The 24,174-nt window shown below is 47.2% G+C and overlaps 5 protein-coding genes across 5 annotated transcripts; all 5 read right to left on the reverse strand.

The window, feature by feature from the left end:
• Nucleotides 1-10,776: 10,776 nt before the first annotated feature.
• F5J12DRAFT_905064 (uncharacterized protein) lies at nt 10,777-11,523 on the reverse strand (the record flags this gene model as incomplete). The annotated part of the gene is made up of 3 exons (XM_051748612.1): nt 10,777-10,809; nt 10,861-10,966; nt 11,126-11,523. The coding sequence occupies 3 exons, from the start codon at nt 11,521-11,523 to the stop codon at nt 10,777-10,779; spliced, it is 537 nt and encodes a 178-aa protein (XP_051601107.1).
• Nucleotides 11,524-14,086: 2,563 nt separating this feature from the next.
• On the reverse strand, nt 14,087-15,149 carry F5J12DRAFT_905065 (uncharacterized protein; the record flags this gene model as incomplete). The annotated part of the gene is made up of 4 exons (XM_051748613.1): nt 14,087-14,167; nt 14,264-14,701; nt 14,728-14,917; nt 14,968-15,149. 4 exons carry the CDS (start codon nt 15,147-15,149, stop codon nt 14,087-14,089), a joined length of 891 nt encoding a protein of 296 aa, XP_051601108.1.
• A 1,211-nt stretch (nt 15,150-16,360) lies between these two features.
• F5J12DRAFT_891618 (uncharacterized protein) lies at nt 16,361-16,680 on the reverse strand (the record flags this gene model as incomplete). The annotated part of the gene is made up of 2 exons (XM_051747506.1): nt 16,361-16,491; nt 16,548-16,680. The coding sequence occupies 2 exons, from the start codon at nt 16,678-16,680 to the stop codon at nt 16,361-16,363; spliced, it is 264 nt and encodes an 87-aa protein (XP_051601109.1).
• Nucleotides 16,681-18,795: 2,115 nt separating this feature from the next.
• F5J12DRAFT_823941 (uncharacterized protein) lies at nt 18,796-19,553 on the reverse strand. The gene has a single exon (XM_051745421.1). The coding sequence runs from the start codon at nt 19,428-19,430 to the stop codon at nt 19,002-19,004; it is 429 nt and encodes a 142-aa protein (XP_051601110.1). The 5' UTR covers nt 19,431-19,553; the 3' UTR covers nt 18,796-19,001.
• Nucleotides 19,554-19,568: 15 nt separating this feature from the next.
• On the reverse strand, nt 19,569-24,117 carry F5J12DRAFT_40996 (uncharacterized protein). The gene is made up of 10 exons (XM_051739287.1): nt 23,967-24,117; nt 23,009-23,904; nt 22,718-22,906; nt 22,512-22,661; nt 22,340-22,456; nt 22,165-22,284; nt 21,950-22,118; nt 21,704-21,894; nt 21,508-21,652; nt 19,569-21,459 (listed from the first exon to the last, which is right to left on the reverse strand). The coding sequence occupies exons 1-10, from the start codon at nt 23,989-23,991 to the stop codon at nt 19,823-19,825; spliced, it is 3,639 nt and encodes a 1,212-aa protein (XP_051601111.1). The 5' UTR covers nt 23,992-24,117; the 3' UTR covers nt 19,569-19,822.
• Between the last annotated feature and the right edge of the window lie 57 nt (nt 24,118-24,174).

Below are 24,174 nucleotides of genomic sequence, written 5' to 3' on the forward strand. Positions count from 1 at the left end.
TGTGACAGGGACTTGGCTGCCTCATCAGCCTTCTTCTTGTAGCAGTCATCTTTGACATGGTTTGTCTTCTTGCAATAGCCACAAGCCTTTTTCTTTTTCTTGTCATTCCTCTTTCCCTTTTTGTTAGGCATCTTTGTTACGAGGGCAGTTTGTGCTGAAGAGGTGCAGCAAGACTTCTCTTCTATCAAGACTTGGGAAATGACAGAGTCCAGAGTTAGTTTCTCATTGGATGACATGAGTATAGTGTGAAGGGTTGTGTTATGCCTCGCTCAAGGGCCTTTCCTTTTTTGCCTCTTCACAGTCATGTGTGTCACATGCTTGGTCACATCATTAATAACCATCACCATCCTAGGGGCTCGCTTACTTGAGGAGCCTGACGTTCCTGTTGACAGGGTGTTTCCAATACCTGTCACTGCAGCACCCCCTTCATGATCCGGTGTTCCACTGCCTTCTCTGATGGATGATTTGTTTCTTTCTTGTTCTGTATGACTCACTCTTGTTGCTTGTATGTTGTACTATAGCTCTGGTGTCTGGCTCCTTGCTGCACATTGATTGTGCCAGCTGGTATAGCCTTCATTGCCTCCCTGCTCCCATCATATGACACCATATGACTCCCTTCTGTTTATTTATTTGACTGATTGTATTGTTGATTGCTGTGGATACATGTCACAATGTGTTGTGTCATGACTGGCATGGTACTTGTACTTAGAGATATATAAACCTACATACTTTACTGTGTATCCTCAGTTTTTCGATAGCTTGCAACTCAGCTAACTTCCTTCTCTTTCATCCTTGTTCTCTCTCCATGTGATCAGGTTGACTATCACCAGAAGACAGAACCTTTGTCAGACCTCAGAGATAACTGAGCCATAGGGGTTACAACATGTTCGGCCCATAGACTCCCCCTCGCACGCTTTGTGCCTATTCCATTTGAAGAAGTCACCACACTTGGGCATAACAAAATTGAAAAACTCAATGTAGCTTTCGGGACTCGTCAACCTCTTTGCAAAAAAAAGTCTACTCGTCCCTGGTTACTGAACTTCAACAAACCACTTTTTCTCTAAAAGCAAAGGCTCGTTGGTCTCCCTTGGCATAAAGACTAACTTGCCTTCTTCCCACTCCTTGGCATGCCTTTCATCGCTAACAAAATCGAGAAGCACCCCTCTACCCTCAATCAAATCCACTGCTCTACAGGCAGCCATTAGGCTTTAATAGATCACCCCCCTAGAGTCGCGCTTGTGTCTCCCTACGTGTAAAGACACTCACTCACCACTGTTCCACACTGACAGGTTTCCCTTGGAAAATAAATCCTCCCTCAGTCTTTGTTATCACTTTCTGTTAAAGTGTCTAATTCGCAGAAGTCAAGACCACCAGTCCCACCTCACACTAATCCGCTAGGACTCAGTAGGAACCTGCCTTTACCTCCTATACCCTTAGGACAACTAGGTCCTTCGGTAACTGCCACAAACCCCTGGTTGTCTTATCTATCCCAGTTTAGGGATTTGGAAGTTGCACTTAGTTCAGAAGAAGAAGATGATCAGAAGTCCGAGACTTCATTTGGATCAGTCCTCAAAGAAGAACAAGAAACATGCAGTTTACCTGTTATGTCCATGACCATCAGACATGGAGAGTCAGCTCCTGAGATGCCTACAAGGACCTTCTTGGAAGAGGAGCTGAGAGAAAGGTTGGAATCCCAACACCTTGCCATGGCAGAAGAACTTTGCAAGGTGATGCATGCCAGGAGTGGCGACCCATTTCCAACAGGAATGCCTACGGACTCGGCATTACATGATTGGTATCAAAGAAACTTTGGAAAGGTAGTTCCCCCAGAGGTCCCTCTTGGAGGGTCCAGTAAGGGTAAGGCCCCAGCCGATCTTGATGACACATATGATTGCTGCCCACCCAACAGAGGATGGGAGTTTAATGTCGGGTGTCCTGGAGAATATGATGGAAGCCACAATGGGCTTCAGACCTGGGTTACACAGGTCGAAGGATACTTGAACCTGAACAAGCATGTTTACAATTCAGAGTCCCTCAAAATTTCGTTCATGCTCACCTACATGATGAAGGGTGCAGCAGTTTTGTTCACCAAAAACTATCAGAATGAAAATAAGTTGCTTGACAGTACAATCTACTACACCAACACCTTTCAAAGGTTCGTCAAAAGGTTAAAAGCAACCTTTGAATCCAGTGATCAAACAGCTCTTGCAATACTTTGCCTTTTGGACATCCAGCAAGGCAAACAGGAACTTGAAGCTTACATAGCCAAATTTACAGGGCTTGTTAACAAGGCTCAACTCAAAGAAGAGTCATGTGAAGCAGGGATCTTCTTTGGAAAAGGATTGCAGAAAGAATATCAAGACTGGGTTCTTAATTCAGGACGCACCCCTTCCACAGTCATCAAGTGGATACAGTGCACAGGAGAAGCAAGAACCACAATCGCTACGAAGCATATCCTAGAAGGGAAGGAATCTCAGTATGAATGAAAGTTCATCCATCACTGTGGAGGTTCCTGAGATCCTGATGCAATGGATGTCAACAAATGTAAACAGAACATTAGACACTCTGGTTCGGAAATTAAATGCTTCAACTGTGGAGCTGAAGGTCACTACAAGCATGACTGTAAAATCAAAGTCAAGCAACAACTAACCAATGTCTGCATTGTCCTTCAAGAAGATGGAATGAAAACCATGTATGTCAGAGATTGTAAAGCAAATATGGAAGAGGAAAAGTTGTTGGGTTTTTAAAGGGGACTGATGGGTTTCCTGCACCAGTCAGTCCTGCCACTGTATTGTCTGCTAAATGTACTTCTATAGATGATGAATCGAATATGCAAATTTGTTCTCCTCTCGGAATGGTCATACTACCAGACTATAAAGCAGGAATTTGGGCCTGTATCAACTCAGGCACTGAAGTTTCCTTAATCTTGGAACACATGGTCCAGAAACTTGGGATTCCAACTTATCAGGTCAAGAGCAAGTTCAAGACTACATTGTTTACCAGGAAGGACATCGAGTGGGTTACCCACAAGGTGACCCTGAAAATGGAAATCAAGGAGCGCACTATACGGGTCAAATGTTATGTCGGACCACTAGTAGGCAAGGAACACATCCTTCTGGGCATGCCCTTCCTCAAAGAGTTCAAACCTCACATGAACTTGGAGACCGGGAAGATCACATGTTGGGATGATGGGTACGTATATCCCAAAGGGTCTGAGTATTCTATCAGGGATGTGTCTTTGGACACAAGTAACAAGAAGGAAGCTTCTGGCTCATTGCCAGAAGTGGTAAAACCAAAGACTGATGAAATATCAGTCAAAATTAACAAAACAACTCTGTCTACAGAACTGGAAGCCACCTTAGCAAGTGGAAAAGAGGAAGTCAAGCTTCCCAAAATGTATAAAGAATTTGCCAAAGTGTTTGCAGAAGATGATATCCCACTGCCCCAACACAGGGAGGGGCTGGATCATGAGATTCGACTCTGTGAAGACTTCAAGCCCAGGAAAGCAATGATATATCCAATGTCTCCTGACGAACTTAAGATTTTAGACAAGTTCCTGGAAGAAAACCTTAAATGCAAAAAAATCTGACTGTCAACATCGCCACAAGCAGCACTGGTGTTTTTTGTAGCAAAGAAGGATGGGAGGAAGCGGTTGATTCAAGACTACCACTATCTTAACTCGTTTACCATCCTGGATGCACACCCCTTGCCTAACGTGCAGGCCTTGTTCAACAAGTTAGTGGAGTCAAAGTATTATGCCAAGTTTGACATCTGCTGGGGATTTATGAACCTATGGGTCAAGGAAGGTGACAAATGGAAAGGAGTGTTCATTACACCAAGAGGGTTGTTCGAACCCACAGTAATGTTCTTTGGCCAGTGTAACTCACCTCCCTCTTTTCAGAGATACATGGACCAAACCTTTGGATCCCAGTATGGAAAGCAGGTTGGCTATATGGATGACATAGTGGTTCATGCCAAAACTCAGGAAGAACTCCAAACCTGTGTTTGCGAGTTCCTCAAAATATGTGAAAAGGAAGGTCTTTGCCTCAAAATCAGCAAGTGTGTTTTCGAGGCCAAGGAAATTGAGTTTCTAGGAATGGTCATAGGGAAAGGATGTATGGAGACTTCACTGATGAAGACTGATGCCATCAGTACCTGGGAAGCCCCTGACAATCTTACCAGGCTTTGGCAGTTCCTTGGGTTCTGTAATTTCTACTGCAAGTTCATCCCTTCCTTCTCGAGTATTGCCCACCCCTTGCACAACCTTACCAAGAAAGGGGTCTCCTTCCAGTGGACAACGGAGTGTAATGACACTTTTGAACATCTTAAGTCTTTGTTATGCTCCTCTCCAGTCCTCATGATCCTGGACTTCTCAAAGCCTTTCACTTTGTTCACAGATGCTTCGAAGCTTGGAACCAGAGCCATCCTCATGCAAAAAGGAGCCAATGATGAGTGGCACCCCTGCTCATACCTTTTGCAATCGCTTGTCGGCACTGAGCAGTGCTACCAGGTCTATGATCTGGAGATGCTTGCTGTTATTCACATGCTAAAGGCTTTCAGGCCCTACCTCTTGTCCCCCATCAAACCCATGGTGATCTTTACAGATCACAAAAACTTGGAATATTATTGTGAACCTCAGCAGCTCACTCCACACCAGGCCCACTGGGCCGCAACTGTACAATCTTACCCCATCAGGTTCTCCTGGCAAGCTGGTCACTTGCAGGTTCCTGCTGACACTCTCTCTCACAAGAATGAAGCTTTGGAGCCTGCCCTGGTGGCCACAGTCCTCCTGCTGGACCTTTGGCTTTCAGAGGGGGTGGGTCCCCAGATTCATCTAATTTCACCCTTGTTTTCTTTTACAAAAATACAAAAACAACTAACAATTAACCATCTATGCCAAGTTGGATGTCTTCCTGCCAGGATTTTGCATTCCAAGAATAACTCGAAGCCATACTCCCACCCAATTGAGGAAAAGTCAAAAGGGGATAGGCTGCCTGATGCTTTCCCTTTGAGGGAACCTGTTAAAGGAGCAAGGGGAGTGTACACAATCTCTGCAGATCTGTACGAATGTGTCAAGAATGATATGCCAAAAGATTTGACAGGTCCGGAGCCAAGCAATAACATCACTGTCGAAGCAGATGGAACAAAACAGTTTGGTACAACTAGGCTGTACATCCCTCCCAGGGATCGTTGCCATTGCATGAGGTCTTACCATGATCATGAATTGGCTGGGCATCCCAGTCAGAAGGCTATGGCTGCCAAGATGAGAAAGGAAGTATGGTGGGAAGGTATGGTCAAGGACATACATGCTTACATGGCAGGGTGCCCCATGTGTCAGATGACAAAAGTCATTACATATCTGCCAACCCCACCAGTTGTCCCACATGGTACACCAAAAACAGCCTTCCCCTTCCAACAGATATCTATGGATCTCATCATGGATCTCCCCATCTTGGGAGAAGCCAAGTATGATTTGGTTCTCACAGTTGTTGATCAAGGGCTGACAAAAGCTGCCCTCTTCGTACCTTGCCACAAAACAATTGACTCCATTGGGATTGCCCAACTCTTCCATCAGTTCATTTATTCCCATTTTGGGGTGCCTGAATCAGTGATCTCTGATCATGGACCCCAGTTTGCTTCTTCGATTACAAAGGAGTTGTACAAGGCAATAGGGGTAAAAACCAAGCTTTCTATGGGATATCATCCACAAACCAACAGAGAGAGTGAATGTGTCAACCAAGAGCTGGAAGGGTATCTTTGCCTGTACTGCGCAGAGTCCCCGAATTCATGGGCCGCTAAACTCCCATCTGCTGAGTTTGCTCACAATTCTCGGGTTCATTCTGTTCACCACATGACTCCATTTTCATTGATTCTGGGATACGACCCATCCCCCTATCCCAAAGTACAAACTACTGTGGTACCCTTGGTCGATGAAAGACTAGAAAGGCTGGCCTCGAACCACAATGTCGCCATTCTTGCTCACAGGAAAGCACAAGATCTGATGCATTTGTGCTCAAAAGGGTCCTACATTGCACCCAAGGTTGGGGATCAAATTCTCTTGGATACTGGGCATCTTTGTATCAAAAACCAGTGTGACAAAATTGTGCCCTGACACCTCAGACCTTTCAAGGTGACTCAGGTCATGTCTCCAGTCATGTTCCAATTGGAGCTACCAGAAACTTGGAAGGTTCATCCTGTGTTCCATGCCTCCTGGATCTTCCCTTTCACTGAAAATGACACTTATGGAGCTGCGCCTGCAGCCCCCCTGCTGGAGTTGGTTGATGATGAGATCAAGTGGGAAATCAAGTCAATAATCAATCACAAAACTGATGGTCGTAAGGGCAAAAGACACTATTTGGTCAAATGGAAAGGGTTCCTGCATTCGTCAAATACTTGGGAGCCTGAGGAACATATAAAAGACCACGCGTCAGAAGCCCTCAACCAGTATAAGCTCACTTGACACCTCAGATAAATGGATTCTCCTTGCTCAGTCAACACCAAAAACAACTATGCCAACCTCGACTACCCTGCAGAATCCTTTCACAACACCACAAATGACAGGCTCATTCCCCCCATCACCATCTATGTGCCATCCTCTCCCCCCCAGTGAGGACAGTAGCCAAAAGGAAAAAGGTACAGCACAGGTTGACAATGACTCTGGTAAACCAGGAGCCTCGACCAGTCCTGCCAATGCTCCCCAGCCTGCCCACCTACACACTGCTAGCTCCACCTATTCCGACAGAGCACACCACACTGCCCTCGACCTCCTTGCATCTGCCACCCTTGCCTGGCATGATGAGCAATGACTACCAATCTCAGCAAGTGATTACCTGGATGTTGTTAGGGCGCTTGATGTCTTCCACGATGGGGACAACATTGACAGGTGCTCACCAGAACAGGTTGAATATTTTAGGCTGTTGTCTGAAATTACAGAACAACAGACATAATTAATGTGGCAGTATCAAAGATCTGAACTCAAAAGTTGAGTGGAACCGCTCCCCTTTCAGAGGTGATAATGGTGGATATGCTCGAGCATGGGTCCTCAGATATTACCAAGGCCATTATGGGAGGTGCCTATCATCACTTACAAAACCAGCAGATAGGAGAGTTCCTTGCACCTCCAGTGTCTTGGATCCTTGATCACATCAAGCCAAAACAGGCTGAAACCCTGGCAATGAAAAACAAAGTTTCAGATCAGGAAAAGGAGAAGGAGTGGCATGCCATGGAACTCAAGTTCATGGACTCAAGCAAGTTGTTTAAAGAGGTTGGTGCTCATCTGGGAACTGGGACTCACAACTCTGCTTGGGAGGTCTTACTGCAGGATGTGACATGGGCTGGCTTGCACAAGAACTATCATAATGCCACCCACTCCACCGACCCTCTCCCTGTGGCTCCCTTCATCCCTGTCCCTGCAGATCAGCTGTGGTTCTACCTCGAAGGACAGTCCCCTGTCCCTGCCAACCATGTCCTTCATCAGCATGTGTGCTACCAGTGCCATTACCTGGGACATTGGTCTTGCTGCAATGGACATGGCTCCCATTATACTCCGGCCCTTGAGGAACTGCAGACTCCATCGCCATTGTCACCTATCGCCACATGAACTCATTCCCACATCTATACTACTCACAGACCCCTTGCTGCCCATGCTCCCAACTTGTCCACTCCCATGACCTTGTCCTCAAGGGTCTGAGGACCTTAGAGGGGGGGTGATGTTACACCTTGCTCAAGGGCCTTTCCTTTTTCGCCTCTTTGTGGTCACGTGTGTCATGTGCTTGGTTGCGTCGTTAATAACTGCCACCATCCTAGGGGCTCGCTTACTCGAGGAGCCTGATGTTCCTGTTGACAGGGTGTTTCCAATACCTGTTACTGCAGCGCCCCCTTCATGATCCAGTGTTCCACTGCCTTCTCTGATGGATGATTTGTTTCTTTCTTGTTCCATATGACTCACTCTTGTTGCTCATATGTTGTACTATAGCTCTGGTGTCTGGCTCCTTGCTGCGCATTGATTGCACCAGCCGGTATAGCCTTCATTGCCTCCCTGCTCCCATCATATGACACCATATGACTCCCTTCTGTTTATTTATTTGACTGATTGTATTGATGATTGCTGTGGATATGCATCACAACGTGTCGCGTCATGACTGGCATGGTACTTGTACTTAGAGATATATAAACCTACATACTTTACCATGTATCCTCAGTTTTTCGATAGCTTGCAACTCAGCTAACTTCCTTCTCTTTCATCCTTGTTCTCTCTCCGTGCGATCGGGTTGACTATTGCCAGAGGACAGAACCTTTGTTGGACCTCAGAGATAACTGAGCCATAGGGGTTATGACACATTCAGCCTGTAGACTCCCCCTCACACACTTTGTGCCTATTCCATTTGAAGAAGTCACCACACTTGGGCATAACAGGTTGAGTATGAGGTTGGAAGGGAGATGACCATGGCTATGGCAACAAGAGAGTCTTCAAGGGGCTGTCCAAGAGACTTTAGGATTGTTGCCTTCTGCCACATGGCATTAAGCTGTGTCTCCATTGAGATGTCATCTGCTAGGGTACTGCAAAATAGTTTGCCAATAAGGTAGGCTATTGTTTGTTTCCCTTTGCCTTCATAGTGCTTGCATAGCTTTTTCCAGACTTCTGCTGCCGTCATGGCATGCAGAACACCACTAAGTGGGTCATCCTTTAGAGTAAGTGTGATTTGAGCCCTTGCTTCTTTATCCTTGTAGTGCCAGTCTGCACATGCAACTGGATCAGCTGCTGCATCAGGTGCCTTCAACTTTCCTTCTACAAGCTCCCAAAGTCCATGGACATCTAGGATCATCATAATTCAGTACTTCCACATCTGGAAGTTCGAACCATTGTCTTCAAGGGACAGTATGTTATAGAGTCGACTGGAGGCTTGAGTAGCTTTACCCAAAGGTGTAGTAGAGGTTACTGTTGAGGCAGAGACTGGGACCTTTGAGGGACCAGAAGTGGATGCTGACAGACCAGACATAGTAGACACTTTGTACCAGACTTGACATGTTCAACTTTCCTAGGATTAGAACTTGCAAGCAGGGCTCATAACCTTTTGGAGGATGATGAGCTGCAGGATTGTCAAGTCTATAGAGAGGAATATACTCAGACTTCAAGTTGATTGAAGCTAAACAATCAACTACCTATAGAGAGGAATATACTCAGACTTCAAGTTGATTGAAGCTAAACAATTAACTACCTATAGAGAGGAATATACTGTAGGTAGGTAAGTAAGTGTTCCAATATAATGAATGGAAGGAGTCCCACCTCAGACTTCAAGTTGGTTGAAGCTGAGGTGCAGTAAGGAAAAAAAATAAACTGCTAAGTGTCCGCTTTTGGATTATGTAATGCTGTGCTCGGTGAACCACAACTAAGGTAAAAGTGATAAACTCCAACAGCCTTGTACATGTCCACACAGATATTATGCTTGTATATGTCACCAAACTAATTACAATCTCAGGATGACATAGTGAGCAGTGTCAAAACTGCTCAAGCCCAACTTGAGTGGCTTATCCAGTGGGTGGATGCTCACTGTTCCCCAACAAACATGTTTGGCACAACAAAACAAATGACACATACTTTGAGCTAATGCAAATCAGGATCAAATATTGGGCTGTGAATATTATAGGATTTATCATCTCCATCATGCAAGAACCATTTGACACATAAGATCTGTTTCCAGGTCTCGGGGAAATGTGATATGTCTGCCCCCCCAGTGTCTGCCCATTTCGTGGACAGCAATAAACTGAGGGTTCCAACATGTCCACCTCATGTGCTTGCTCAAGATCAGAGTAACATTGTCGGAGTCCAAGCACCTGGTCAGCCAGTGCCAAGCATGCCAACACTTCATCCACATCTGCCAATGGGCCCAGGGTTCAATCTGTACTATCTAGGACCTTATATGCACCTGCCATATGGTCTCCCACCTGGTAACGTGCCTTACCCAGCTCCTCCAGGCACTCCACTTCCTCAGGCCAGCACAGCTGCAATTCACTCCCACCCATCAGTGATGCTTTTGTCATGCACCACATCTACAACATCATTGTCACCTGGACATACAATGGCTCACAATGTTATGCTGTTGGAGTTTTGCACAAGGTACTGTATTTCTGATGCCAACCAAGAAAAGTTGGAGACATTGGAGTATTGTCCTGGAAACTGTGCAGTTGAGAAGCTTGATGAACACGAATGGCAGGTTGTTGGAAAGTTTTCCAGACTCAGTTGGGAGGTGTTCTTGGTGGCACATAGACAGTTCTGCAGGGCAATAAAGGCTGGGACTTGGTCATAAATTGCTCCTTCATTGACATCATGCATTTTGTGGCACAGACATTCATTTCTGTTCATAATTGAAGTACAGTGTATTGTGTACAATAGAGCATTAGTTGACAATGTACCCTGCATTCTTGAACCAGCCAAAAGCCTTTTCTGCTGTAATACAACTTGTTGCTTCCATCAATGCAAGTATGTGGTCTTCATGCTGATGTAGCTCAGCACCATGGCATCACAGGTAAGCTTTCACTACTGTTGAGTCAGCAGCATGGACTCTAAGAATATCTGCTGTCACATATGACAGCTGAATGATTCCTCAATCAGTGTGAGGTCAGGTGAATATGGAGGGAGAAACTTGATAATACACCCTGCCATGCAAAGGGAATTAGTTAGTACTAAAAAAATGCACAAGGACACACCAGATCCTTGAAGAAGTTCAACTAGGGCATCATTATGATGGATGTGGCAATTGTCAAGAATCAAACAGATCATTCAGCTGGGAATGGATTCATCTGTGGCAACTAAGCATAACTCACCTCATGCACTCACAAGATGATGTAGTAAATACATACCACTTCTTCTGCAATGAAATTGTAGAACTGTTCTGCATTGAAGGAGCCCTCAACAACATGTGCTGCAATGTACCCATCCACTGTCATTGCAGTGCATAGTGAGTATCTATCACCTCAAACAAACACATCCTTTAGCTGTGCATGGTGATTGCACAGTCCTCTTCCATAGTGCTGGGCAAATGTACACTTGTTCTTGCTCATTTCATCAACAACCACAAATTCTGACCCATCACCAATGAAATTTGTATGCAGGTAGTCCTGAAACTCTGCATGGCAAATTTCATCTTGTTCAAGTGCAATCTTTTGTAATACCTTGTGAGAAAGACCAGTATCATTGAGAGTGCGACACAGTGAAGAAAGACTGATGGATATGTCATGCCATATGGCCAACCAGGTGCATAGTTCATTGAGGTACAGATCAGGGTCCTTGGCAACAAGAGTTTTGATAGAAGTTAAGAGAACTCTGGTCACTGTTTGGGCACAACCCCTCAGTGGTGAATGTGGGCAAACAACAGAGCCATACTCCTCCAGAACTTCCCACCAGCAATAACAGCTACATGAAGAGATACCAAGAGCAAAGGAGATGTCCTTGAGGTCCCATCCAAGGTTCCAAAGGTGAAGGGCACACTCCTTGAGATCACTGCTGATATGGCGGTTGGGCATGGGTGACACAATGATTAGTCTCATTAGTGTTTGCATGCCAGCTTGGTACATTTCCTTATTGGGCAGAACTCATGATGCACTTACAAATATTTTGTGATTGACATTATTTTCACAAACTGCTGTAAACTGGCCACCATTGTTCCTTGACTAGGGTGTACTCAAGAAATAATGATGGTCAGTTTTGAAGAAGTTTGTGGGGTTGCAGAGGGGAACCCAGAGAGGAATCTGTAGGGAACCTCAGTAGTCTGTCAAGCTACTGAGGGACTAGGTAAATTTTGTATGGGTGCACTCTAACAGCTTATGTAAGTGACATGATCATGTGCCTAAGTCCAAGTAAGGACAGGGGTCATTTCACTCCAACAGGTTTAATGTCTTGGATGTTGCATTCGGTGTCGGAGAAAAATGAAACGTAGCCTACGTAGGGCTCTTCCTCGGTGTCGGAATTCATTGAATTTGGACCTGAGGCGAGTAAAAGGATAAGTTCTTCTTGCAGGGATGATATATTACAGCGTGATACACACTGGGTACCCAGACATGGAGAAGCGACTGCCCGCACTATGCCCCACAGTACCTGGAAGGTAAATTACATGTGCTACTGAACACATTCCACAGAGAGCATACTCAGCATCATAAAATACCGCCAGCTGCTCTGATGAAACGAGAAACGTCCCGCTGGAGTAGGGTGGGTGAGAGGTCAGAGGGATCTCGATTAAACGAGCGATGTCGAGGAGAGAAGACATTTCGAATTGTTATCCGCTCCCCACTTTATATACCCCTTGTTCACAGGGGTCGTTGTGCTCACTTCTGTTACATGCCTAAAAAATACGTAAATGAACGTCGAACGCTCTGACAACATTCATCTGGAATAAGATCAAGGCAGCAACCGAGTCGCTGAATGGCAGAACCCCTATGTTTGTAAAATATAATGTCGAAGTGTGACTCCGATAGAGTGCAGCGCATGCGCAGTTTATGTTAAGCTGATACCTCAGAATTATTGGTGGGCCGATGCATCACAAGTCATGCAAGATCGGTTTTGATGAGGTGAGTAAAACGAGCCCAGTGACTGGATCTAAGCAACGGTGTTGTCCTGCGCCGATCTGCAACGATTGTCCAGAGGGTACCAGTCACCAGCGATCACTAACAGAAAGGTTCGACTTTCGCTTGCAGTATGTCCTGGTAGTATTTCCTACCCGTTATATGAGCGAATACATACTCGATGACGACAACGACAACCATTATCCAAGAGAGTAGGAGCTTACTCCACCACTCAACGCTCCAATCGAGCATCGCCATCATAACACTGTGGGGTATCCTTGACACTGGGAATGATCCTAACACGTATCCCACTTGTCCGAAAGGCACGAACCCTTAAGGCCACCCTCCAAGCGCGGTACACGACCACATCACGACTTGATGCCATCTGCAACCCCGAAAAATCATGCACCGAGATCGCTTTACACGGCTTGTCGAACAAGGAGAGTCATTGTACGAGGTCTTGTTGAACTGATATGAATGTACCGATGTCATGGTTCACTTCCATGATGAAAAAAAAATGGCGAACGTGGTGGGGGCAGATGTAACACTGGATCAGGTGTATCGGATCGCAGGGGAAGTGTGTCGTCAGAGATGGTGCCTCCGCTTAAGACGCCGCATGTTTCCAGATAAAATGCTTATATGGCGATGTGGAGTATGCTATACATGAAACCGCAGTGGAGGCCGGAGAGAAGGACACGTTATGAATCACAAACACGACGTAGGACGCGTCCCAGAGGAAAGCGGAGATTCTTGGACCAGCCTCAGCCGATGCCGTGAACATTGGTTGCGAGGTCGAGTGCGTCAATGAGGATGGAAGAGATCTGACAGGTCGCCTGAGCGGGTATTCCAAAAACGATCAGTGAATTAGCGATCAAAGTGAAGGGGGCAAAGAATAGGATATGGATAGTGCAAAACCAACGTCCAGATATGCCTACTAAGGACTTCTACATGACAAGTCGACAATCATTACAGCGCAAAATGCCAGAAAGATGACGAGTTGGCGACGTGATAGTAAGAGACACACCAGTAGGACGTGCGCGAAGAGTGCACATGTGTCGAACGAGTATCGGTCGACGTCTCGAGGAGCGTCCAAAACATGGCTATGGCTAGCCTTCGTAGATGATCGATGAGACGATGGGTGTTCAGGTACCTGGCATCAGTGAAATTTGAAACCTCAAAGCAACTTTCAAGTTCTGCGGAGTATCCGAGCTCCCGCAAAACTATTGATAGTTCTTGGATGGGATCTAGATGCAAGTACTCAGGTATATGACAGACGTCATACAAAACCTCCTCATAAAGACACGTAAGAGACAATAGCACAAACCACCAACACTAATCAACACCCTCGCCCTCGGGACCTTGAGGGATCAATCAATTGGATGAGAATATTGTAAGGCCCTTTATTTTGAACAATCGGCGAAAATTTTCCAGCGCGTGGCACGCATAACTTATCACAGCTTAAGGTAGAAGCTAGGCCGTATAGTAATCACCTAGTTGACAAGGTCAACCCGACTAGAAATTCGTCTGGTCAATTTTCGTCATCCGCGAATTCACTTCCCGCAGCCTCCGATTCAAGTTCAATCGGGTATGGCTGACTGCCGTAAACTATCTAACTTCCTCCAGAAGTGTTCGCGGAGTAAAATACATACATACGTACAAATAAATTCTGCTGCCACACTGCCGAGTTTATGTGCGTGCCACAAACACCCCGCTTTCCTCGTGGATCCGTCCATATCTTCGTGTGTCTAAGGTAGGCAGAGTGTAAGATCTTCTCGACATCTCCTGCTTGTCCATCACTAACTTCCATGGCAACAGTGGTTCCGTCTCGCAATACATCTTTCTGTGCCAAAAATTGTGCAATCATATGGTAAAAAGACAAGCCATGAGTCTGACTTGGCGATCCAGCCCAATCGTCCAGCGAGGCACGTAAATCCTCATAATCCTTGACGGACAGGCGGAGCCGGAGATACTCTGGTTGCTGTGCATAGGGCGGATTCGCTGTCACGATATCAAATGGGGCTCCCAACTCTTTAAGGATATCGGTGTGATGGAGATCGCCAAGCACCGGGATGAATATATTGCGGAGGTTACCATCACCTGGGTGAGTAAGGATACCACACCGTAGCGCATTGTCTGTCGCTAACTCGATGCTTGCTCTGAAATGTCCACGCCGAATGCGCGGACGCTGCCTGGTGGCCAGAGATGACATAAAAGTAAGGGTATGCAGCCTGAACCATTACAGGGATCCAGCACCGAAAGTGGACGATTTCCCTTCGGAGAGATGGCGTTAGCGGGATGAAGGTTCCAGTCTTCGGTTTCTGGCCGGGTGGGAGGGCTTAGCGGCCCAAATGGGCAGTGCCTGGAAAATTTGAGATCTGGACGTGATGTCAGAGACCGTGTTGTGACAACTTATCCAAGATGTATTGGAGCGGCTCTCCTTGCAACCTCCATTCCAATATATTCTGGAATGTGGATGGTAAGTCCGAAAGTTTGAAGGACTCTCTCATCCGTTTCAACTCGAGCCTGGCACTTTCACGCCCAAGAAGGGTCGAAAGCTTCTTGAAAAGTTGGTTCACGCCCGGACTCTGCATCAGATGCAGTAAGTAGCGGACGGTGCATGGTATGTAGTGACCTGTTACCGTTCTGAAATCATGCGGATTCCTCACCCCCAACCACAGCCCTCACAGTCCAGGGCCCATATATGTGTAGGCTAAAAATAGTGAGGATTCATTAGGGTGTGTACGGCCCCAAACACGCAGCACGAACCAGACGAAGGAGAGGGCTTGTGTCGAGCGCGACTCCTCTTCATGAAAATGGGACCCTTCTCACAAAAATAGTGAGCGTTGACTGAATTGCATTCCTTTGGAAGCATTAATTACTAAAGGTGGAAGACGAACGTGTAATTTTCGAAAGGACACTATTGGCAAAATCCAGAGACAGGATCCATGTGTATTCGCCAAGCTATCCACCAGTTGCTATTGTACCCTTGGCATAGGGGTAAAAGTCGCAAACAGTGTGCTTGTGTCTCTCCGTGAAAAAAAAAAAAAAGAAGACTTCGAAGCCTGAGAGATACCTAGCCATGGCATGGTTAGTGGTCAACTTCCGTTCATCGTCGTCGTGAAAAGACCAGTTAGCTGCCACGCCGTGGAATGTCCGTCGAAGTCTGTTTCATAACAAGAAAGCTTTCTTGCTGCTGGCCTATCTTCATGGAGTGCAGAAAAAGAATGAACCTTTCTACGCGTACCAAAGGCACCAAAGCAGCAGAGATCATCCCACGACGACGACACTTCTAACTCAACCTTTGCCGGGGCTGAAGCACTGCAAAGTCTAATAGCACACCTAGTAACGTCTTACCATTGTGGTGCAAACCAACACAAAGGTTGGTACTTATGCAAACTGAAAACACGACTGATTTCGCAGCACTTCGAGGTGGTCTTTGAGAAGTCGAGCGCAGCTAGGTGAACTAGATGACACTAAAAAATCAGACTAGAAATACTACTAAATGTCCATTGCTTTTAGCCTCTTCGAGACACTGCAGGGCAAATCATCCGGCTCATGTAAATACGGGCTGCTCAGTCGTTCTACAGTCTCAGATTCGAAGGCCATCGCACGGTTAATTGTCGTTCAGTGGCACTGCAAAGCATTTGTTATAACTTGTGGTGAGGCGAAAAAAATAGCTCCCAACTTACACAGACTTGAATAGCTTGTCCATTGCAAGAATCAGCGTTAGTGTCCGGGCTGCAAGCATAGCTGTCAAGTGCATTAACATTTCAAATACATTCAAATGAAAAAAGGCCAACGCTTACTTGACATTATTGAGGTGCAAGCCGGTGAAGGTGGTCTTGGCAGAGTTGCAGTCGAACACGCCACCGCCGCACGGCATCTGCCCAGTCGCCTGGTGAACGACGTTGCAAGAGTTATCGTACACCTGCCCTGGAATCATGGTCTGCCAGTGAGCACGCGTGTAGCTTGATGCTGTTAACACTTACAAACGCCGTTGTTGCCATTTGCTTGGCCGCCAGTCTGGGCGATACCGAACTTGTACCCGGGACAAATGGCAGAAGCAGAAGCCACGAAGAGGACAGATGCGGCAACGATAGAAAGGAATGTTTTAGAGAACATGATTGTATAAGAGCTGTAAGAGCTGAGAGACCGCTTAAAAGTCAGGTGAGGTTGTTGTGTTAAAGATGTGGATTGGGGAGCTCTTTGGCTACGGAGGGCAGCCTTTTATACATTCTCTGAGTCTCGATCCTTCTAATCGAGGTATCTATCCGCGGGAACATGTGTACTGCGGTCGCAATGCAACATCTCGGGGACGGGTGCAGTACAGGCCCTCGATACGATCGGCCCCTATGATATTCATACTGGGGTGTGCAAATCATTCCATCAGACGTTCTTACCTTCTCAGCCCACGATCCAAAGGTCGATACGATAGTCAACCACCGCGTGGGGATACGATAGGTGATCCGTGCTGCGGCCAGCACAGATGCTATTCCACTTATTGCAGGAGAAACGATACACCGTGGAAAAACTATACGGACCAGGCACTTAAGTCTGCGCATTGAAAAATTTAAGTATCAAAAACCTACTGTAGTACCGTATACTTAGATAGAACCCACCAATAAGCACTCAAAAAAGGCGTGCACTTAACCTAGACTCGGATTTTCGAGCACAATCTGGTTAAGTTTGCAATATGGTGCCATGCGCATGGACATACGGTCTGAATTGATTACTGTTGCAGACGACAAAAATTACGGCGATTCCCTGTAGCAGTCCTCGGATGTCAATATTACGCTCTCGTGACTGCGCAGGATACCCTGACAAGTTCAACTTCGTTTGAGTTGGGAGTTTTTTCTTGCACTTTTTTTGTTGGTAGAAACGTCAGTACTGCGATCCGGACATGGTTGGCCGATACAAGAAGCGTCACCGGAGGTTGTCTTGATCCTGTCAGAATCTCTGTTACCAGGGTGGTCTGCTTGCACATTGCCCGAGGTCAACGTCAAACGTTGAAAGCCACCGATGAGCAACGCGTAAAATTGCTACTGCACAGGTTTAGACTCGGCAGCCATCTCTAGCAGTATGTTCAACTCGAGCCCGATTGCGAAGTGAACACAAATTCGTTTTTCATTTTTGTTCTGCTCGCTGAGGATGAGCCAGTACACACTACTAACCGCAGGCTAGCACGCTGCCCAGTGTCCTGAGGATTCGTCCAAACGAAGTCGGGCTCCGAGGCCCCACTTCAGAAATATTCCGACTGCTCTGATTCGGCATATTTTAAACTGAGCAGTTACCACAGTCAGGGTACGTTGTTTCCCCGTGGCGCGTATACCATTCTGGCAACGTAAGAGTAAGTAGTCTACGCGTTAATATGCAGCCAGTATGCTGTGCTTTGGCCGTACGCGTATTGTAGACGGCACCCACGAACGGAATATGCATTAGCTTGTTGATAACACGAGGTGGGTTGCCGACGTCTGAGTCACTACTCGTCAGCTGGTACGTCATATAGATAGAGAGAACAAGATACCTTGTGGAACCTGTGAAGGAGACATAGGTAGATGTGTGCATCACACTGACACATCTGTGCTGACCTCAAGTAGTCGACACGACGAAGGTAGTCGCTTGCGTGTCTTCACAATTTTCACGTGGTCATGAGCCTGTCTGTACAACAGGTATAAGGAGGGAAATATAAGACTGAAACGCACCCGACTAGCCCCCCCTCGTCGTCTACTACACGCAGTTTACTTCCTGCATGCTCGTGTTCTAAGGCATGAATGACCGTTTGAGAATGCCGCCTGAGGAGGCACTGCATATTATGGTCTTATTACCTACAGAAAGGCCAAGCCCTCTAGCAATGCGTCGTGGATGACATCTGTCGCGATGTCACGGAATTCGCCATGTCCAGTTTGCCACCTTTCCAGTACGATCCATCAAAAACATCTTGGTTTATGCCGAACGTCGCTGGTTAACACGCATCCTAGGTTTGTCCAATTCTCGTGGCGTACTGTTGGAGAGGTTTGACATGCCATTCGTCCGAGAAATTACACGCGCTGCTGAAGTGTTGCAGGGAACATATCCGGCAGTCCCTCTATCAGAAGCGTCAGCTGTTCTGAAGGAACAGTTGACGTGCCGCTGCAGTAGGGTGGGCGGGAGGTTAGAGAAGCCCCGACTGAACGAACGACATTGGAGATGGATGTCATTCTAAATCGTCAGTGAACTCCGTGGAGCACTCTCGACACGCCTCGCCTCGCTTTGGTGGGCTTTTCATCATAATAGGAACGACAAATGCCGTTACATTCACAGCATTCAATGTAATGAAAACATGCCAGGCTGAAGACGTTCAAGTCCCGAAATCTACGGATAGCAAACGCAGTGAGTGGGCATGATACTAGATTGAGCGCATCGGATCAGGGGGACAAGTGTGCCGTCAAAGATCGTGCTTCCGCTTAGGAAGATGAGTGTTTTGGGGGAAATACTTGTATGACAATGCGGAGTATGCGACATATGAAACTGTGGTAGAGGATGGCAGAGCGACCATATACTATGTCCGTAGGGGAGAAGTAGGGAGTGTGATGGGGGGAGAGCGAATGCCCTTGGACTAGTCCCAGCCAACGCTGAGAACATGCGTCGCGGGGTCGAGTGCATCGATGAGGAGGAAGAAGGCCTGACAGGTCACTTGAAACCTCAAATCCAAACATCGGCGGCGAATCGGCATTCAGAGTACTTGAAGAAGGCGGAGAATAGGGCGTACATGCCCCAAACTCAACATTTGAATACGTCAGTTGAGAATTCCTACCTGAAAATGCGATGGACATTGCAGTGCGAAATGCAGGGGAGACGATAGGCGACCATAAGGCGGTACCCAATGTACGCATGTCAGGGAGGATGACTAGGTTAGCGACAAAAGTAAGAGAGATACACCGACGAGACGGGCACGAAGAGTGCGTGCGTGTCGAACAAGGTGGCTTAAAAGTTGAGTGTTAACGCATTACCGCACGATAATTACGTAACGAGTCTGAGGGTTGCAAAGCCTAGGCTACTACTCTAGGATGCTATGTATATGTAGTACAAATGGAAGGAGTAGTCACTGAGATCCTCGTCGTCCATGCATGGCAATATATGAGTATGAACAGATCTCCAACTCCGTTTCAGGTATCAAGTAAGGGGTGTTGTCACGAGCACTCCAGAGGCTCCGTCTCCGTTTCAATGTAACAAACGAGCCAAGAAAAAGAAAAACGACTGATAAAGGACGAAAGGCTGACACACGTCAAAGGATTTCCAAGACTGCTGCCAGAATGTTCTTGGAAGTGATGTTGGTCCCGAGACCCGAGACGACAATCTCGTTCTCTGCAGCAACCCTCTTGTACTCTCCATTCGGCTGTTGCACGAGAAGTAGAGCGTTGAACGGTTGTCCGAGGCGAGCAATCATCTGTAGTGCTCGAGTATAGTCATCTACCTGAGGCATAGTAATAGGGACAACGTGTGATGGCGAAGGCGGCCCAACCACATCCGATTCAGCGTCGTGATAAACCGAGCCAGAGTCAGTATCCGAGTCAGAGTCATCTCTCCATGCAAACCCACTACTCGGACCTCGAATATGGCGGATCCACGGATGCGCTAAGACGATTTTCCATGGCATGTTCAACGAGAGATCGTCTGCGGTCGTGAACTCTACTTGGCCGAGCCCCGATACCCTAGCATGATATAACTGATCATTGCCTCTGCGTGGCTTCTCGAGACTTTTCACAGAGAAGACGGTGCACGGAAGGTATAGACGTCGGGCTGCAAAACGGGCAGGGGGAAGACGGCTGATCTTATTATATATTCTCTGCGCTTCTTGCTGGGGCAACTTGTCGCGTAATTCTTTGATGCACCTTTCCATTTCTTCCCCGTCGAGTGATGGAGGGTTGTATGGAGTTTGGTTGTAGACGGAAACGGAAGCTGGGAGACAGCTGTTGTATGATGATGACTTCCCTGACCATGCGAGCACGGAGACCTCGCCGGAGCGGGCAACAATCTCCTCCAAGAGATGTCCGAGAGCGTCGGGTCCTTCGCCATAGCGAGGGTTAATATCTGACTTGAATATGCCGATGAGAGAGTACGCGACGTCTTCCTCGACCGTCGCATTGCGCGTCGAGGCCAGACGAAGTTTTTCCCGGACCCCGAGATCGTCTGGAGAGAACGAGACGATATGTCCACGGAAAATCTTGATAGCGTCTGCTAGTTCTTGCATGATCTCCGGAGATTCCTTGTGGTTCGCACTAGTATCACCGAGGTATAATTTAAATTTGGAATCATAGAAAAGAATGACTTTTGGAGAGAGAAGCTCCTGTAAAGTCCATGCTCGAGTCATCCATAAGCTATGCAAAAGGTCCCCGGGCTTGGACGGATGCGCTACGCCGGCAAGGTATACGAGCGTGGCTGCCGAATTCGCATACCATTTGTACATAGATGTAAGGGATTGGTTGAGGATGGAGCTCATGGACTTGTCGATACAACAAGTATCTGACCATGCCCAATTATAACCAAGTCTGCGTGTCTCCTTGCAGAAATTTCGCAACTTCTCATTCAGGGGCATGTCAGGGAGTTTCCACACAGATTTGACTATGTTGACATCCTGGAATGACGGCTCGCTCCCCTCCCATGCGTGAGAGAACATCACATATCCAAAAAACCTTGCAACCACTCGTAGAATCCGCTCGTCGTCCACTTCTGTCGTCATAGATGAAACAAACTCTTTGAATAATGGATGTGCCTTGAAAGTACGGATTCGCTCAGGGCCGTCACAAAGGCAACCAGTGATGACATCAATGACGATGAGAGGGCAGTTTCTAAGGATCCTGCGGACAACAGAATCAATAGCTGCAATCGTCTCTGACGGAGAAATGTAGTTCTTGCGCAGTTCTATGAAATCGTCAATTGTGGTAACAAATTCATACAGGAGGTACATACGCCTGATAAGAGGATCATGGGATTGTTCAATTACGTGCAGCATAGACTTGAAAGCATCGATCGCCTCGTCATACCGTTTTGCACCATGCAGTGTTGCGTGTTTGACCTCATACCCCAAAGGGCTGGAGGGATCCGCTTTCACGGCCTAATGGTCATTGTAGGGAACCGACTCACACAAGAAGAATACCATTCATACCTCGTTCGCATCCTGTAGTGCATCCTCCCACAAACCTCTTGCCGCTCGAGTTCTACTCCGCATGATAAACAAACTTGTGGGACTTGGAGGCAACGCAGCAGGGTACTGTGTTATTGCATCTTCGTGTTTCGCAGATCCCAAAGCTTTGTTGCCAACAAACTCAGGTGTTAAAACGTATCTCTTGGTGAAATCTGATGATGGACATGAACGTGCAACGTCAACCTGACTAACACCTATAACACATACCTGTGACCCAATCTGCAGTTTCCTTGCTCGCCTGAATCTCCTCGTCAGATGTCCTGACGATATTGAGGAGGATCTCCAAAGCTTCGGCCATACGTCCTGCAGCATAGAGCGTTTCACATAGACGTTGCTGGGCAGTAAGGTCCAACCCATTGAAACTCCACCCAAATATCTTCGTATAGGGTCAGATTAAAGGGTAGTAAGAGCACAAGACCTACGAGCGAGATCGTCACCAGTGGAGGACATTGTTTGTTCATGGGGGCTAGGTTCTGCGCACGCTCGATCAATGGTATTGCTCGTCCGTAATTTCCGCTCTTCATGTACATAATTCCAAGGATCTGCGGAATGGATCGGCAACGATACTTTTACGCTCACATCATGTAGAGCACGTGCCTGGGTGTAAATGTAGGCGGCACCGTCGTCATCGTAGTTGTTGTTCGCTCTCGCAGTAAGGTACCCTACCCGCACAATCGCCTCTTCTTGATTTCCAGATTCGAACACAAGAATCGACTGATTGGGACATAGATTAATGGTGACAACCATCCATCTCGATCACCTCACATACCTTCAGTAGTAAAAGCAATCTGTTGTCATGCAATGCACAATCATGGGTGGCAAAGTCGAATGTCCATAGCGCACCCTCTCGATCCCCCTGGGCAAGTAGAACGACCGCCATCGCAATATGGCCGATCGGCGACGGCCGAACCCGGAGGGACTTGAGATGCATGTGTGAGCAAACATGTGCATGCAGTAGAGAAAAAGCAGACCGACCTCCTCAGCGTCCTCTATCGCAAGAGTCAAATGTCTCAAACGTGCTCTTACAAGAGCTCTGTTTGCTAGCACACAATGGCTAGGACTTGAAGCACCCGCAACCTCCTCCGACAGTAACACTTCAGTGTTCATCAGGTCGTCCTGTGTCCATGATGTGAGGGTCTCGTGGCTTAATTGCATGAGTGGGAGCTGGGAAGCATGGAGTTGCAGACGGATTAAAGCGTACAGAAGGCACGAGAACAGCATGACGATTGTTAGTGATTTGAGTTTCATGAGAGGATGTGCACTTACACCACCATCGAAATACTTATAGGGAAGGACTTCTCTGAGATTATGAACTGTGATGTTCCTGCCATTTCCACATGCGAGATAGCCCCCGCTTGGTGAGAGGGCAACGCATTTGACCTCTGCAGCGTGTGTGATAATGCTACTAATCTGTTTGTGGGACACACGATCCCATAGTGAAACCGATAAGCCTGCCGCGCATGCAATGAATCTGCCGTTGGATGCTATATGGACTGCAGATTGGTTTTCATGAATTGACCATTCCGAAGACGAAAACTTGGAAAGGTCGAAATAGATAATTTTGCCCTTGCTTGCGACGAACAGCGTCTGGCCATCGGGCGACCAGGCCAACGGAGCGACTGGCCATGCACCAGTTGAACCCATTTTACCTGAATCGAATAAGATACTGCCATCGTGAGTGTTGTAGACACGGAAACCGTAAATCCACGAGGCGGTAGCAAATCGACTCCCATCTGGGGAAAACTTGACAGCAGTAACGCCATCGTGTGGAAGGAGAGGGAGAGCACAGGTATTAGACGTGAGGCTGAATATCAGGACAGTATTAGTACTCGTAGACGCAATTTTAGTACCGTCGCCCGAGATATCGACTCCGTGTACCCAGTAAGGATTTTCTGCGAACTCGCGCACTTTTTCGTGAGTGGCCGCGTTCCAGACGATCGTCTTCCATCCTCGGTCGCCGGACACAATCCACTGGCCATCCTGGGAGACGACAACAGATTCAATATGGCCACTCCCTTGCATGGCTGGACCCCGTTGCTGCCCATCTTCAATCTGCCATCGACGAATGTCACCGTTGGTATTTCCTCCTATGACCTGACTTTCGCCCGCGAAGTTGACTGCCCATACATCACTCTGAGATACAATGTCGATCTGTTTCACATCTTGACCACCCCAGCAAACTATCAGTAGGGCTGCCTCAGCCTCTGCGACTACTGGTACGCACCCATCACCATCGCTAGCAAGCCCATCAACGCAGCTAGTTGCCTTGGAGTTTAGAGGGGATAGGAACGATACGATGGCAATGCAGAGGTTAATACTCGCGGTACCTGATATGTGATCTGCACGCTGGGCAGTGCAGGTCTTATGTAGTAATGATCCCTGAGCGCTGAGCGCTGAGCTCTGCCAGATCCGGTGTTTTCGTCTGCACAAAG

This window comes from Pisolithus orientalis (assembly GCF_024613125.1).
Source record: "Pisolithus orientalis strain OTSU chromosome Unknown F5J12scaffold_10, whole genome shotgun sequence".
NCBI classification, from domain to species: Eukaryota; Fungi; Basidiomycota; class Agaricomycetes; order Boletales; family Pisolithaceae; genus Pisolithus; species Pisolithus orientalis.